General features: G+C 40.2%; 1 protein-coding gene across 1 annotated transcript in view; it reads right to left on the bottom strand.

Moving 5' to 3' along the window:
• RSU1 (Ras suppressor protein 1) overlaps nt 1–17,322 on the bottom strand; it is a 182,585-nt gene that overhangs the window by 72,185 nt on the left and 93,078 nt on the right. The window contains exon 8 of the mRNA XM_012660931.1: nt 5,290–5,422. Coding sequence (XP_012516385.1) covers nt 5,290–5,422 — 133 coding nt within the window. The remainder of the gene's footprint in view (nt 1–5,289; nt 5,423–17,322) is intronic.

Raw genomic sequence — 17,322 nt, 5'->3', positions numbered from 1 at the left:
TGACCACATATATAAACAGTTGAGAAATTAAATCAAAGATCAGCAGTTGATATCATTAATACAGCCTGACTTACTTTTACTCAGTGGGATAAACATCTTCAACTCTTCGTGCTAATGTTCTTACTATCTGGAGAAATGGGGATGCTACATAACTTTGTCATTTAAAGTGAACATAAAATAAGAGATAGGGTGCAAAGTTAGATGGGTTTCCCTTTTCCCTTTGATACTTTTTAGCAATATTGGTTAAATGCAACATATTTTCATGCAAATAGGTCCAGAGATGTCAAAAGTTTGAATCAGATTTTACATTATGAAGAAAATGTGATAATACATTTAGTAACTTTAAAAAGGAACCATGATATACATACATATGTAGTATCTATAAAGGAAGTATAAATCAACAGGGACAAAATATATAGTTGACTTTTAAAAATAAAGACAATCTTTATGTCAAAAGCTTTAGGAAAAAAAACGGTTTTTCATTCTTACGTCTACTATACAGAGATAATGTTTTTCTGTGAATTATTTTGAGCTATTTTCAGATGTAGCAACGAAAAAGAAAAGCCTACATTGTTTTGCATTCCGATTGTCACTATGTGAAATTTACTAACTGCTAGAAAGGTCCTGGAAGTTTAACCCTCTTCTCTCTTTGCGAGGATATTTATAAAACCATCTGCTAGTTTTGTATATCCGTTTATATCTCGCCAGAAAATAATAAGCTTTGGAGAGTTTTTGTTAGACATGATTTCCTTCTGTAAAGGGCTGTCTTCAAGTGAATGGGCCTACCCATCAGGTCTGAAATGCTCTAGCCTTCGGGTGGACCAGATACATGGGCGAAGTTATTTAAAGAACTTCTAGGCCACTGACTTCTGACTCAACAGTCATTAGAGGACATGGCAGTTGTTTAATAAAGCCCATTTGTGTCCATTCTAGCCTGTAATAGGTTTGCACACAGCGCAGAAAAAAAAAGAACACACTACTTAGTTTTAATTTCACAAGTAAAGCAACTTGAGAGAGAATAAACATCAGATAAAACAACTCTTCCTTACAAAAGCAGGATGCTTTATTTTGCTAGATCCCTAGAGAAGAGAAAGTCTCAGCATTTTTTCCCATTGTTGCCCACCATTTCCAAACACTGCTCTGTTAAAATGTTTTCCGTTAACTAACATGAATAACAGTATGGCTGGTCTTCATTTAAGATTCAAAAATGAAACACAAAAACCCAGGGGAGTAGGGTGCCTCTCTGAGAGAGAAAAGAAAGGCATGAAGAATGTCAGGGAAGCAACTTTTGAGTCATTCTCTGCTAGAAAGGAGGGTTTAGGATTGCCATGCTCTGCAAATTGCAGCCTTCATGACAATGCCTGTTTGCCAAATGCCTCTTTTAACCGACATATTTTCAGCCTACCATTTGTCAAATCTCTTCTTTTGTTAACTTGTTGACGAGTTAACTTGTCAGCTTTTCAAATGGCTCGTGGTTGCTACGCATCTTCCTTGATGGGAATGTGCAAAGCGTTGAGTTACCCGCTTTGACAGAGAATCTCGTCAAGGGTCCTGACTTCTACCTGGCTGCCCTTCCTGGGGCGGGGTGGGGGGCACTACCTTCTGGAAACTTAACAAGCAGTGACTATTTCATCGTAATTCTGCTTCACAGAAATAAAATTAAGTCCAACAAGGAGACAGCCATCCTCAAAAGAAAGAGTTAAAAGGAGACTGTGTAACTCAACAACAGCATGAAATGCTGAAGTGCCGTGGAGGATGTGATCTTCACCAACCCAACTGAGCATGTTATGTTACTTTAACAGAGGGAGTAACTTGTAACAGGCAATGCAGTGACACCAGCCAGGACGTTTCCCCTGGTGGGAAGTACGACAGATGAACAAAGAGCAGTCTCCACTTGAGAAATGATGAGAACATGATTAATGCCCAAAATGTCCTTCAAAGAGCAATCTCGGAAGATCTATACCTCAGCATCCCACCTGCCACACCTACCCACACCTCCTGCTTAACCGAACAAACGCGTATCTTCATCAAGTCAAGTCATCTCTAAGTATTTTAATTCTTCCTACACTGAATTCACCGTTTTGTTTCAAGTGTCCATATCTCCTCTTGGAGTCCATTAGAGCCCGTAAATCAGATCATTCATCTTCTCTGCACTAGATTCAGAAAAGCCTCAAGGATGTGCTTAGAGCATGAAGGTCACGGTGAAAGTCAACCACAGACGTGGATGAAGAGAAAACATCCCGGTGAGTTCTTTAGTTCTTCACTGCTCTCATTCAGGTAACAGGTTAATTGGTCAGGAAAAAAGGAAGAGGTTCGCTGGTATTTTAAGTACCAAAACAAAATGATGCTTTCATGGTATTTTAAAGATAAGCACATACACGCACAAATGTTATCAGGATGTTTTTATCAAAGGGGGTGTATGTAGCTTAAACAAAAGAGACAAGTGACAATTAGGAACAATAGGTTTTAGAACAGAGGATCTAAAACTAAGGCACTAAATGTGAAATTTGTTTTGAAAAACAAAACAAAACAAAACAAAAAAATCATCAAAAAAAAAAAAACGTAAATTGCCCTCCCTAAAGGCTGCCACATGTGAAACTTACAAAAAGGTAGCCAGGTACCTGCTAATGAGAATAGCATTTTTTCAGATAGTTAGGATATTAAAAATCCTCTAATTGTGAAATGGCTGCTTAAAACAATTATAGAATTAAGTTGGGTTCTAATTACATGAGGATATACTAATATAGTATAGATATATTCATATAAAGGAGGACCTTGAATCAGCGTACATTAATCTGGTGAAACAATGGTGACATTTTTGTACAGTGTTTTTTTTTTTTTTTAAAAGACTAACAGTTTGACCTAGTGTCACATTTAGCTAATAATCCATATTTTTGGCTAGTATGTTCGATAAAGAAGTGATGAGAGCTACTATGGGAGAATGAGAGAAGGACAGAAAAACTGAAATATACAAAGTAATGAACACGCTTTTCCTTTCCAAGGAGGAGAGAAGGGGAGAAGAACTCAGAACGGGTCCCTGCCTGGAGGGGCCCAGGTCAAATACGTCCTCCCAGCAGAGACTCATGTAGACACCCCTAAAAGCAGCTACTGGGGCACCAGCTGGTCCCCTAGAAAGGGGACAATGGCTCTCCTATGCCTACTTTAGCTTTTAAATGTTGATTTAACTGTATAAAAGGTAATCCAGTGCTCCACAAGGAAATTAAACAGAAAAAGTAAACTAGCAGACAAATGGCCTAGATTACTCTAATCCCTCCAAAAGGATGCTAATAATAGAGATAAAAATATATATCAAATATGTTACTGATTGAAATGTTATGTCACATACTGTTCCTGTTCAAATAACCTACTAATTAACTTGGCTAAAGCAACAACCTTCTCGCTTATCCAGAATCCTAATCATGTTCGAATAAATAGAAATAGCTTGAAATAGCGGATCATGGTGATGAAGCGCCTAATAATGACTCTGAGGTAAAATAAAATCCATAAACTCAGAGTTTAATCTTTTAAAATGAAATTAAAATGAGAAGCACTTTCACATGCAATGTATTCACATCCTCTGTAAATTATAAAATTCATCTATGGTAAATCAAAAAATTGTTAACCAGAATAATAAACAGAATTTCCTTCCATTCTGGATGGCTGGGAGCTTGTTCGTGTTATTTTTCTGTCTGCTATCACATGTGGAATGATTTTTAAAAGATAGCCTACAAACCAGGCTCGAAACAGCTTCCCATTTACTAATAAAAAGTTAGAGCCCTATCTAAAACTCACGATAGCCATGATTAACAATTTAGGAGGAACAAGGTAAACAATAATCTGCTAATTTGCAATTATATTTTCACACATTTTTGTAATTAGCTAATTTCCAAGGGTGAGCTATATTCTTATTTTAAAAAAATGGAATCTGTGATAAATGTACACACCTATATGGCTTATGAAATTGCTTGCTAACACACATCCTATACTTATTTCATTTTACCATGAAGGTAAGTCTTAAGACTTACATTGCAAATGTCATGGTCTTATCCAAAAAAAAAAAAAAAATCTTAACCATGCTTTAAGCTGCTTTTCTATATGAGGATATGGCATCATTCTGGCAATTTGAGTACACTGAGTTTTCGGTTCACTGTTCTTCATAGCTTATGTTCTCTGTGATTCCATCAAAGGGAAATACAACCACAGCACGCCCCAAACGTCTGAGCAGGAGCGTGGCGCTCAGGTGGGAGCTACAGAACCCCAGGGGCTGTTTCTAGGTGGAGCTTCTGTCCTGACCATCACTCTGGACTGTTGGACGCTGGACTCACTGGCCCAGCACGGATTCAGTGAGAGCTATGTTGAGTGTAGGGCATTTTTTGATATCAAAAAAAAAAGGAAGAAAAAAAGAAAGAAATTCTTTACTGACTGTGACCTTTAATCATCCTCTACCTTTTCTCCAACAGTTAGGATGTTAAATTCTCAACAGTTGGTGGCAGACACAAAATCAGATTCGACCCAACTATGGATGTTCTCAAGTCTTTTTCGTAGATGCTTAAGACCATGCTATGTCTTAGCTTTTGGAGTTCAGTTAAGCATCGAGATAAATGACAGTTTCTCTGGGGGCTGCAAAAGCTTAGGTAAAGTGGGATGTAACAGAATCAGGGGGAGGTGGCAGAATTCCTCCCAAGCTGGAAACACTGAAGAACACAGAGGTGGTAACAGGTAGGTACTGGGGACACTTTCCCACGCAGGCCCCTTAACCTGCAGTGAGGACTTGAGACATTTTGATGCTGTGACTTTAAGCTGGCAGATTCCTCCTCCTCCACTCCGCCTTCCCCTGTTCTCTTACAGAGATTATCATCTCAGTAGAGTAAAAGCTTCTAAATAATAGAATGATGCTTTCCTAGTACTCTCTATTGATTTTATAAATAAACTGCTTAACAATTTTGTTCAAAACACTTGTAATTCTTCGCATTCACAGAAGAAAAAAAATATGTTCTGATCTTAATATGTCTGGTGAATTTCCTTAGTGCCATGAATATTCAACTAATTTAATATCTCGAAAATTCTCTAAACAAAGTCGGTAGAAATTCTCTTGAAAATGTCAATTAAAAATTATCTACAAATAACAGAGACAATTACCACATGTGGTTTTTAACAGAGTATTTTTAAGCGCTATGTGTTAAATGCCACCCAAAGGACGATGTCATGTGATCGTTTTTTAAAAAATGGCATAGTTATAAATACCATAAAATTATAGTCTGCTATTTTAGAAAATCAGAGTCTACTTACTACTTGTATGTCTCAGAACGGATATATTCAAAAACATGGGACACGCCAAGCTGGAACTGGTCAGCAATTGGGGTAACCCAGGGATTATTCTCAGCTTTGAATACTTGCTTCTGACCAGTTAAATCCAAATTTCCTGAAAAGATGAAGAAAAAAAACAAAAGGTGAAGGTCACTGCATTCAACACAGATTAGATCTAGAAGTCCTGCCTAGTAACCACAGCACAAGCCTAAGTACCTTTTCTCTCATCTGATTTTTTAAAAATTTCTTATGCCAAGTCATCACTGGTCCACAAGCAATGCTGGTGACAGGACCCTAGCCCAAGAAGTTAAGACCAAAGGGAGGAAGAAGGAAGGAAGGATGGAGAGAGAAAGTGGATGAAAGGAAGCAAACCCGGAAGGATTTTTATAGGTATTTGCTACAGAGGCTAAAAATGACTTGTTTGAGATAAGTAATAACATGAAACCTCCCTGAAATCCCATCCTGACAATGTCAATGTGCTCCATTGCTTGTCCTATTCGATCTAATAAGCCCAGTCTCATCAACAGCACTTTTTCATCAACCAGAGCAGAATAGGAACGAAGCAAGACAAGAATATTACCCAAGTAAAATTATTATTATACTACTCGAGCAGCATAAGCACATCTCAGAATCAGCACTAAATGAATCTCATTAACATAGTAATGATAGGGACTAACATTTCTTTAGCTCTAATTAGTTTATAAACTAACTTTTAAAATCATTTCCTGTGGGGGTGGGTAGGGTGGCAGGCTAGAAGCAGCCCATGCGCGCCACTCTCTAGGAGAAGATCAAGAACTGCAAGTAGATGCCCACCTACAGAAGGACCCTCTTAGAGTGGGCGTGGCAGATCATCAGAGAACCAACGGGAGACACTCAGAGTGAAGGAGATGGGACAGGGAGTTCCACTCGTCAGGATCAGAAGGTACCTGGGGGAGACACCTAGGCGTGGGGAAGGGATAAAGGAGGGTGCCCCAGGGCAACACACTGCCCTGCAGATACTGCCAATGGACCTGTGGAGGCGCCCCCTCCACCACTGCAGGCCTCTGTGCTGATCCGGAAACTTCCTGGAGAGTGTACAGTGAAATTGACACGGAGAGCAGGCTCAGCAGGGACCTGCCGGCTTTGGTTCTCGGGTTGCTGCAGCTGATGACACTCTGAGCCCCCAGGTGCAGAGCTTCCAGTGTACAGGGTGACTGGCTTCGCTGCAGCACTCACAGGTCCGTGACTGGAAACCAAGAGTCCTCAACCCCCGTGGTCCTGTGTGCCAACCAGTGGAACAAGCCTCCATGCCCATGCCACCGTGTGCTATTGTGTGGAGGGCCACACTCCTATGAACCTGGGTGCTGAGCAGAGGTCTACACCTCCATGAACTTGCAGATCCACATGCTGTGTGGTAGGCCATTGTTCTTGGTGTTGCACCCCAGCCTGCAGGCCATGCCCCTGTGACCTCAAGTGCCAATTAGCAGAACAACCCCCCCGCCCCACGCACCAGCTGGTGGGCCACGCCCCTGCGGCACCAAGTGATGCCAAGCCTGCGGTCCAGCTCTCCACCACAGACCTGCTAGAGACAAGACGCACCTCCCACCCCAAACTGCCATTACACCAAGACCTGGATGGAGTGGATACCTGCAGCCCTAACACCAGTGGCTACCACCTAGGTAGCCTCACCAACTAGCCACTGCTACCACTGTGGAGAGACCTGGGTAGAGCAATCTCCCACAATGCCCGCCTCGGTGGAGAGGGACTCACCCAGGCCCCTGCCTGAGCTTCCAACAGTGGTCTAGAGACCAACCCACCTTTTCACATGAAGAGTCCTCAGCACTGGCCCAGGTCCCGCAACCTGCCTAGTCACTGGTCAAGGTCCCATGACACACCTAGGCACCCGCCAAGGTCCCACGACCAGCCCTGCTGCTGACTGCAGTCCCGTGACATGCCCAGGCATGTGCCAGGATCTTACAACCTGCACAGACGCTGGACAAGGTAATGCCACTAGTCTCTGTGAAGAGGGACTTGGCCGAGCTTACAACAGTGACCTGAGGACCAACCCACCAATTTGAATGAATATCCCTCAGCATCAGCTTGGACTGTGAAAACCACAGGGATTGGGAGGACGCAGGAGAACACCTGCGTTACGGGGTCTCAGTGCATCCGCCCCTCTCCCGAGGGGTCAGTTCTCCAGAGTGCAACGCAAAAGTGCTATCTAGGAATTTCTCCTCCTCACTAAGTAGGAGAGTTCCCAGCAAAGGAGAACAGGAGCGCTGCAAACCTATCAGCCCTAAGCTGAGAGAAGACATTTCAGATGAGAAAAAACCAGCAAAAAAATTCTGACAACATGAAATAAACAAGCTAGTTTGACACCCCCTAAGAATCATAACAGATGCACAGTGATTCACCCGAATCAAAAGGAAACTGTTGAAATGTCAGAAATGGAATTCAGAATGTGGATGGTAAAAAAGATGAATGGAATTGAAGAGAAAGTTGAAAAACAACACTAAGAAACCAAAAAAATATTTCAGGACATGAATGAAAAATATGAAAAACTCACTAAAGAGATAGACAACATAAGAAAGGATACAGCAGAACTTAAGGAAATGAAAGAGTCATTTAGGGAACTACAAAATACAGTAGAAAGCTTCAACAGGCAAGACCTAGCAGAAGAAAGAATCTCAGAGCTTGAAGAAAAGACTTTTGGACTAATCCAGTCAGTCAAAGGTGCAGAAAAAAGAATAAAGAATGAATAATCACAGAGAGAAACATGGGACTATGTGAAATGAGCCAATATATGAATTATAGGTATCCCGAAGGGAGAAGAAAAAGCAAAAAGCATGGAAAACCTATTCTAGGGAATTATTGAGGAGAACTTCCCTGGTAATGCCAGGGATTCAAATATCCAGATATAAGATGGTCACTGAACACTGGGAAGATTCACAGCAAATAGGACATCACCAGGACACACAGTCATCACCCTGGCCAAAGTGAAAATGAAGGAGAAAATTCTCCAAGCCCCAAGATGATAGCAATAACTAAACTATAAAGGAAAATCCATCAGGCTGACAGTAGCCTTCTCAGCAGAGACCTTATAAGCCTGAAGCGTTTAGGGACCCATTTTTAATTTTACCAAACAAACAACTGCCAGCCAACAATTTTGTATCCTGCATAACTAAGTTTCATATATGATGGCGAAATAAAGACTTTTCCAGACAAGCAAACACTAAGGGAATTTGTCAATACTAGACCTGCAATACAGGAAATTCTGCAAAGTGCATTATACATACAACAACACAATAGATACCCATCGGTGTAAAAACACCCAAAAGTTATAGCTCACAGCTTTTATAAAACAATAGCATAAGAGGGAAAACAATAAGGTATCATCTAACATGATGAATGGAACAGCAGCCCACATATCAACATGAACAGTCTGAATGCCCCACTTAAAAGACATAGACTGGCTGAATTGAAGAAAAAATACAACCCAAGTATTTGCTATCTCCAGGAAACACATCTGAACCACAAGAACTCACACACAGACTCAAGGTAAAGGGATGGAAAAAATATTCCAAGCAAATGGAAACCAAAAGCAAGCAGATGTAGTCATTCTCGTATCAAATAAAATAGACTTTAAAATCAATAATGGTTAAAAAAAAAAAAAAAAGACAAAAATAGTCATTATATAATGGTAAAGGGAGCAATTCAATAAGAAGACATAACAATCCTAAATACGTATATGACCTAAGATATATATGGAGCTCCCAGTTTCATAAAGCAAATTCTTCTAGATCTTAGCAAAGATATTAAACAGTAGCATCTCAATTCCGAGGAACTTCAAAACTCCCCTGATAGAACTGGATAGAACATCAAAGCAGAAAATGAATAAAGAAACACTGGGCTTACAGGACTCTAGAACAAATGTACCTAACTGACATCTACAGAATATTTTTCCCCCAAACTACTGAACACACATTTTTCTCATCAGCACATGGAACAATTTCCAAGATCGATCATATCTTGGGCCATAAAACAAGCCTTCGTAAATTCAAAAAAATCAAAATCATACCATGTATCTTCTCAGCCCACAGTGGAATGAAACAAGAAATCAATTTGAAGAGAAACAGTCAAATCTACACAAAGTCATGGAAATTAAAAAACTGTTGCTGAATGATCATTGGGTAAATGATGAAATTAAGGTGGAAATCAAGATTCCTCAAACTGAATGACAAAGTGGACACGAGCTTTTAAAATCTATGGGATACAGAAAAAGCAGTCCTAAGGGGAAAGTTCATAGCCTTTAATGTCTACATCAAAAAGACAGATCACAAATTAATAAGCTAATGTCACATCTCAGGGAAATAAAGAGGAACAAACCAAACCCCCAAAGTCAGCAGAAGAAAAGAAATAACAAAGCTCAGAGCAGAACTAAATGAAATGGAAACCAAAAACACAGTACAAAGCATCAATGAAACAAAAGGTTCTTTGAAAAGATACACAAAATGACAGACCACCGGCCAGTTTAACCAGAAATAGAAGGGAAAGGACTCAAATAAGTTCAATCAGAAATGAAAAAGGAGACATCACAATTGATACCACAGAAATATAAAATGTCATCCACCAATACTACAAAAACCTCTACTCAAACAAACTATAAAGCCTAGAGGCAATGGATAAATTCCTGGAAATGAACAACTTCCCAAGGCTGAATTAGGACAAAATATGAATAGAAATCTTGAACAGACCAATAACGAGCAGTGAGATTGAAGCCGTAATAAAAAAAACTCCTGACAGAAAAAACCCCAGATCACACAGATTCACAGCCAAGTTCTACTACACCTACAAAGAGGAACTGGTACCTATGCTATAGAAACTATTCCATAACATCGAGAAGGAGGGAACTCCCTACTTCATTCTATGAAGCCAGTATCACCTTGATACCCAATCTAGGAAAGGATACAACAACAACAACAAAAAGACAACTAAAGACCAATATCTCTTTTGAACACAGATACAAAATTTTTCAACAAAATACCAGCAAACTGAATTCAGCAGCACATCAAAAACGTAATTCACTATGATCACATGGGTTTCATCGCAGGGATACAAGGATGGTTTAACATACGCAAATCAAAACACGTGATTCACCACATAAACAGAAACAAAAACAGAGACCATATAATCATCTTAATAGATGCAGAAAAAGCATTCAATAAAATCCAGCACCCTTTCATGATAAAAACCTTCAACAAACTAGGCATAGAAGGAACATATCTCACAATTATAAAAGCCATATATGACAAAGCCACAGCCAACATCATACCGAATGGGGAAAAGTTGAAAGCATTCCCTCTAAGAACTGGAACAAGACAAGGGTGCCCACTGTCACCACTTCTATTCGACATGGTATTGGAAGTCATATCCAGAGCAATCAAGCAAGAGAAAAAAATAAAGGACATCCAAACTGGGAAAGAGGTCATCAAACTATCCCTGTTTGCTAATGATATGATTTTTGTATCCAGAAAACCCCAAAGACTCCACCAAAAGACTCCTGGAATTGATAAATAAATTCAGCAGTCTCGGGTTACAAAATCAATGTACACAAATCAGTAGCATTTCTATATACCAACAACAGTCAATTGGAGAGGCAAATCAAGGACTCAATATCATTTAAAATAGCTATGAAAAAAATAAAAGACCTAGAAATATATTTAACCAAGGAGATAAAAGATCTCTACAAGGAGAACTATAAAACATTTAGGAAAGATATTGCAGATGACACGAACAAATGGAAAAACATCCCCTGCTCAGGGACTGGTACAATCAACATTGTTAAAATGTCCATACTACCCAAAATGATTTACAGATTCAACACAATCCCCACCAAACTACCAGCATCATATTTCACAGATCTAGAAAAAACAATTATAAACTTTGTTTGGAACCAAAAAAGAGCCAGAACAGCCAAAGCAATCGTTAGCAAAAAGAATAAATCTGGAGATCATCATCTTACCTGACTTCAAATTATAGTACAAGGCTATCTAACCAGAACAGCATGGTCCAGCTATAAAGGTAGAGACACACACCAATGGAACAGAATAGAGAACCCAGACATAAAAGTATCTATCTATGACCAACTGATCTTTGACAAAGCAGACAATAACATACACTGGGGAAAGGAAGCCCTATTCAATAAATGGCACTGGGGAAAACTGGATAGCCACATCCAGAATAATTAAACAGGATCTGTATACCTTGCCATTTACAAAAATTAATTCAAGGTGGATAAAAAAATTAAATCTAAGGCATGAAACCATGAATATTCTAGAAGAAAATGTAGGAAAAAGTCTTCCGGACATCGGCCTAGGCAAAGAATTTATGGCTAAGACTCCAAATGCAAATACAGCAACAACAAAAATAAGGAAATGAGACTTAAATTAAAAATATTCTGCACTGCAAAGGAGATAAGCAATAGAGTGAACAGACAACTTACAGAATGTGAGAAAATATTCACAAACTATACATCCAACAAAGGACTCATATCCAGAATCTACAAAGAAATCAAACAAGTCAGCAAGAAAAAAACAACCCCATCAAAAAGTGAACAAAAGACATTAAAGTTTTTTGAAAGAAGACAGACAAATGGCTAACAAACATATAAGAAAAAATGCTCAACATCATTAATTATCAGAGAAATGCAAATTAATATAACAAGAACATAGTATGTGGCCGGATACTTTCCGGACAGCTTTCCTACACACCCCCCCACACACTACTACTCAGCCATAAAAAGGAATGAAATCATGTCTTTTACAGCAACTTGTCCTAAGTGAAGTATCTCAGGAATGGAAAACCAAACACCGTATGTTCTCACTAATAAGTGGGAGCAAAATGATGGGTACACATGGGCATAAAGCAATATAAAAGGACATGAGAAACCAAGAAGTGGGGAAGGGAGGGGAGGGTTGATGGATAAAAACTTACCTATGGGATACAATGAACACTATTCTGGTGATGGGCACAGCAAGAGACCTGACTTAAGCATTACGTGAGGTACTCACGTAGCAAAAATTAATGTTTTAAAATAAAACAAAAAATCATTTCCTTATTTAATTCTCCAGCAATCTCTAAGGTCAATTATTAACATCGTTTTATAGGTGAAGAAATGGAAACTCAGGGAAATTAACTAATATGTCCAAGATCAGAAAATGTCAGTGTGGGGATTTGAACCTGACCCCAAATCTCAGTAGTTTCTACAGCATGTGGTGAAGCTAACAGGTTACATCTCAATGTAGATCAATCAGGATGAGGTGCTGAAGGCAGCAAGCACCCCCTCATCTAGATATCATCTGCTACTGATCAGTTGAATCTATTTTTTTTTCTTTTCATATATTCAGAAATGGAAAAGGCAATGTGTGAAAGAGCTTCCTAGAACGTGCTCCCCTATGAAAGCGAGAGACAGGGAAAGAGAAGGTAAGCAGCAGTGAGGTATGTGGAGGCCTTTCCCTGAGAGTCCTATTGAGCAAGTCTCTTTTCAGATTTCTGGTCCACAGCCTGGAGCTATTCAAACCTAGACACCCAACAATTATTCTTCCCAAGAAACAACCAAAATAAAGTAATATGTCTGTCCTGTTCTGAGGCTCTATTGCCTATTTATTCATAGCTGATAATACAGAATAATGAAAACATATTCTGGGATGAAAGTATACCACAAAGCAAATCATTTCTTAGATGATCTGAGCATTGAAAATGAATGGATACCAGAAAATTGTTACAAGGAAGATGATGTAGTATTTCTTCTTAAAACAAAAGAACAAGTACTTTGAATCTTTCCTCTTTCTGTTATATGGACTTGTAACTATTCCGAAAAATGAAAACAAGAAAAATGATTACAATTTCACAAAATGTTTTTAAAGAAAACAGATATTACTAAATACTGATATTAGAAGGGAGTAATTCATCATGATCTTACCAAAGCTACTAAGAATTTGTTGGTGTTAAGAACAAAAATAAGCAGATCCATTTCTCTCCAAGATTACCAATATTGTCAATTTCCTCATCTTAATGGTTAAACATTATTAGTCAGATATTCAGTCACTTGGGAAATTAATAAGCTTGATTCTCTCAACTGTGAGTCAGAAAGCTGCCTGGGGCAAATGAAAACCCAACGGTTGTACATATTCTGTTTAGCTGAGTATCTTACCTGGGTTTGATCCTGTTGGCAAGGGGCTGCCCTTGATCTGTTTTTGTTTTTACCTTTATTTGGGGAAGTGGTTTTCAGCTTCCCAAGAATGAAACTGACCTCTTGTTTACATTGCTCTATAATCCTTACTTCCTTTTAGTATCTAGTTTGCTGTACTCAATATGTCCTCTCTTCCATATCATTCCCTTATTATTTCTTTTTCTTCAATTTCCCTGTTTCCTAAAAATGAATACAATACACATTTCGGGAAAGAAGTCATCCATTTAAAAACGAGTCTGTATTTCTGACACATCATATTTTACATGCACCATGGCACGATGCCCACTGTTCTCAGGAAGCATGACCACTGAGGGGAAGGGGTTACGTACCAGGCAACAGTAACCATGGTACACAGCAATTCACCCGTAAGTTGGGGATGGAGGTGCTGGAGGTGAACAAGCCTCGCTCAACACATTCAAGAAACAACCTGTGAGTACATACTATCACCTTCCAGCCTCTAAGCCCTGTCCACTGACATCAGCGTGGAATCAACTATGAAATAAAAACACTGAGACCTTTGGAAAAATACATGTATTCCAAAGTAGATGAGAAAAAGCAAGAAGCCACAAAAAGCATACACTGCATATCTATGGCCTTAGAAAGTGGACTAACTCCTAGGCAAACGGGATCTCCCTGTGAGTGGCTATTCTGTCCTAAATACTGTGCCTCCTTGTCCCCCCCAAATTGGTTATCCTATTGAGAAATACAGTCTAAATTTCTAGTTGGCAGAAATTTATTCTGTTGAAGAAGCACCCAAGACACGTTACCATGAATTGACTCCACTGGACTCCTCTCCTCTTAACCGCTGGTTAAGATGAGGCTCACAGGAATATGACTTATTTTTTACTTTAGGGAGAAGAGTGGGAGGAGGAGGGAAGGTGGCTATGTTTGGAGCACAGAGCGTTTCCCACTATGCTATATCTTCAGGACCTTCAGTCAGCATGAGAGCACTGTGGACCAGGGAAAGACACCACACACAAGCCTCAGCTAGTCCAAATTTGCCCCGGTTGAGTCACACAGGACAATGATAGGAGGAGACTCTCTTATTTCTCCGGGATGCATCACAAGTTCCCTTCTGCCAAGTTCCAAGGCTTGCGCCAAGAATCCCAGGTATGTTATGAGCAAAGCTGGTTTCAATGCACCGTCCTTGAACATAAGATATAGGTGCTTATTACTGGGGGCAGGAACAACCTGCTTTCTAGTTACTGACAACCTGCAAATCCACTTTGGAATAGACACAGCCTCTTTTTAACTTATTAACAGCTTCTTACTGGGCTTGCAGTCTTTTTAGTGGTAATCCTCTGAAAACAACGTACTGAGGTTCTTATGCTCTTCCCTGATTGCCACTCGCGGAAGACAGACCTCGGGGAATAATGCCAGGAAAGGTCAGCCGTGTTCTCTGGGCCCTTTTGTCTGAAGCCTCTAGCCCCCTGGAGATCTGTCAATCCCAAGTGATGTCTCTATTTAGGTGCTGTCAGTGGAGACAGGAGAGACATCGGGGATTGCTAATGACGTCTGCTAACTGGAGCACATAGGAGATGCGGATGAGAGCTAGACATGCTCCCTTTGGGGAAAAGGAGTCTCACACTGATGTCTGAAAGTCCGGGTAAACAGAAAGGACCGTGAGCTACTCATGAATATCTCCATTTACATTACGTTCAACCCATCTGCACATCTGGCGGGGGTAGGGGGGGCGTGGGGTCTGGGTTACCCTCCCCCACCCGCATTTATTTGAATATCAAACAATGCTACCAAATCAAATTCGCAGGTGCTTCGCAGAGCTACACGAATGGGGGAGCCTAGTGGAAAGAAAATAGCTTCGTGTTTGCATCTGTTCTCTCTTTTTAACAAAGAGCCATGAAAACCACGTTTAACGTCCACAGCAAACCCTAAAGGAGGAGACTATTACGGATGACAGAGACGGAAACTGCGTGAGCCTAACGGAGCGGTGTCTCTCCGGAGTGATAACCGGGGCTTGGTGTACTAGGACATGCTTGTTTTGTTTTTCAACTTGATGTCATCAGTGGATAACACGATACCTGTTTCCGTGGCGCCCTAATCCTCCCAGCAAGCTATTTGTCCCTAGGTCCTCCTGTCACACTCTGCTGCTGGCGGGGGGGGGGGGGGTAAGCAGCAATTTCAGAAGAGGGTTAATGTAATTAGAGTAAAGCTGGCCATTATTCTGTGTGAAAAGATGACACCCGGCTCATCTCGGCCTAGCAACAGGTTACCACTGCCACAGCAGAGCGCGTCTGTCAGCTGTCGGAGGTGGGCTCCCTGTTAAGTAATAACATGCGGGAGGCATCTCGCCCCGCTGTCAGTCAGCCCGCAATCGCCCTGACGCCGCACGCTTCGGTGCACCGAGCAGGGAGCCCTCACCCATCCCCTTTATTAGAAGGCTGAGCGGTACTCTGGCGGTGTTCTAACAAGGATCAGGCAGCAGGATTAAGCACTGTGACAAAGAGCATCTAATAAGCTAGAAAGTGGTGCATCTACGGACACGCTGGCTGGCTCCCAGACACAGATTCACTTTGCTCACTCCTCAGCCAAAAGGCTCAGGCCACTAGGGAAGCCAGGCAGCACCGTGATTAGCGGTGACCCTCTGACCGATGCTGCTATGAAGATCATATATCACTCAGAGGCTTATTCTGCAATTGCAAATTGGATTTTCCATTTTATTACCTGCAAAAGGACCGCATATGCTTCCTTCCAAAGCCTCTAGTACAGCAAGCTCTGCCATGCAACCGTAATTGTGTAAACACTACATCATGCAAAACAGTCATTCTCGTTGCTAGTTAGAAATGTGATTGAATGCGATAGGCAATTGCGGCCCCATTAATAAGCATGCTCATTTACACTTATGGAAATCGGTTGTTTCCATAATCACATTGTAAGAATTCTTCCTGAGTACTCAAAATCCTGAAACATGTGGCCAGGAGCGTCATTTATCATGTAGCAGGCAATCCGGGCGATCTGGGCAAATTTTTCACGTCATCAAAGCGGCATTCCCTTCCTTCCTAATTTTAAAATAATGCCACGGAGAGCTTTTTAAAGTAATGTGCTCTAAAAGCCAGGCTCACTCATAAATATCTAAGACTATGGCCTAACAAGGTAAAACGAAAAGAACCATGGCTGATCCGGTTAGTCTGTCATTAGTATACTAGATTTGCCTAAACCCCAGTAATTGATTTGCTCATGAAGAGATCGAGGTGACACATTATGACAGCCGAAAGATCTCCTCTGTTCTGCAGCAAATTCCTACAAGGAAACTAGCCACAAATGACCCCAATACAAAATAAAAGCTATGTTTAGGGCTGCTCCATATATAAAGAGATATCCTACACATGAGTCTCCATAATTCTTATTACAATGTGCTAGGCTACTAATTATAGAAATGTATGATTATAGATAAATGGCTGACTTTGGAAAGTTCCTACTTTCTCACTTCTTTAGTAACATACTTTACTGAGTGGAAAATAATCATAGGCCTATAAAATGATGCTTATATTATAATGCCAAATGTTTGCAATAACTAAACACTGGAAACAACCAAAATGTTTATTACCAGGCGATAAGCAGACTAATGTGCTACAGCTATACTAGGAAATGCTTTCGTTATCAAAATAGATTTCTTCGTATGTACTGACATGGAAAGAGGTCTACACTCTATTTAAAAACGAATTAAGGATATACTAAGTTTGCTATCAAATAAATTTTGGAAAAATGCAGAAGAAAGAAATCCTATATTTGTGTATGAATAAATATTTATGTGAAAGAGAAAAAAA

This window comes from Propithecus coquereli, unplaced genomic scaffold, assembly GCF_000956105.1.
Source record: "Propithecus coquereli isolate 6110/MARCELLA unplaced genomic scaffold, Pcoq_1.0 Scaffold69, whole genome shotgun sequence".
Classification (NCBI taxonomy): Eukaryota; Metazoa; Chordata; class Mammalia; order Primates; family Indriidae; genus Propithecus; species Propithecus coquereli.
Note: the sequence above shows the minus strand (reverse complement) of the source record. Positions and strands in the feature narration are given on the sequence as shown.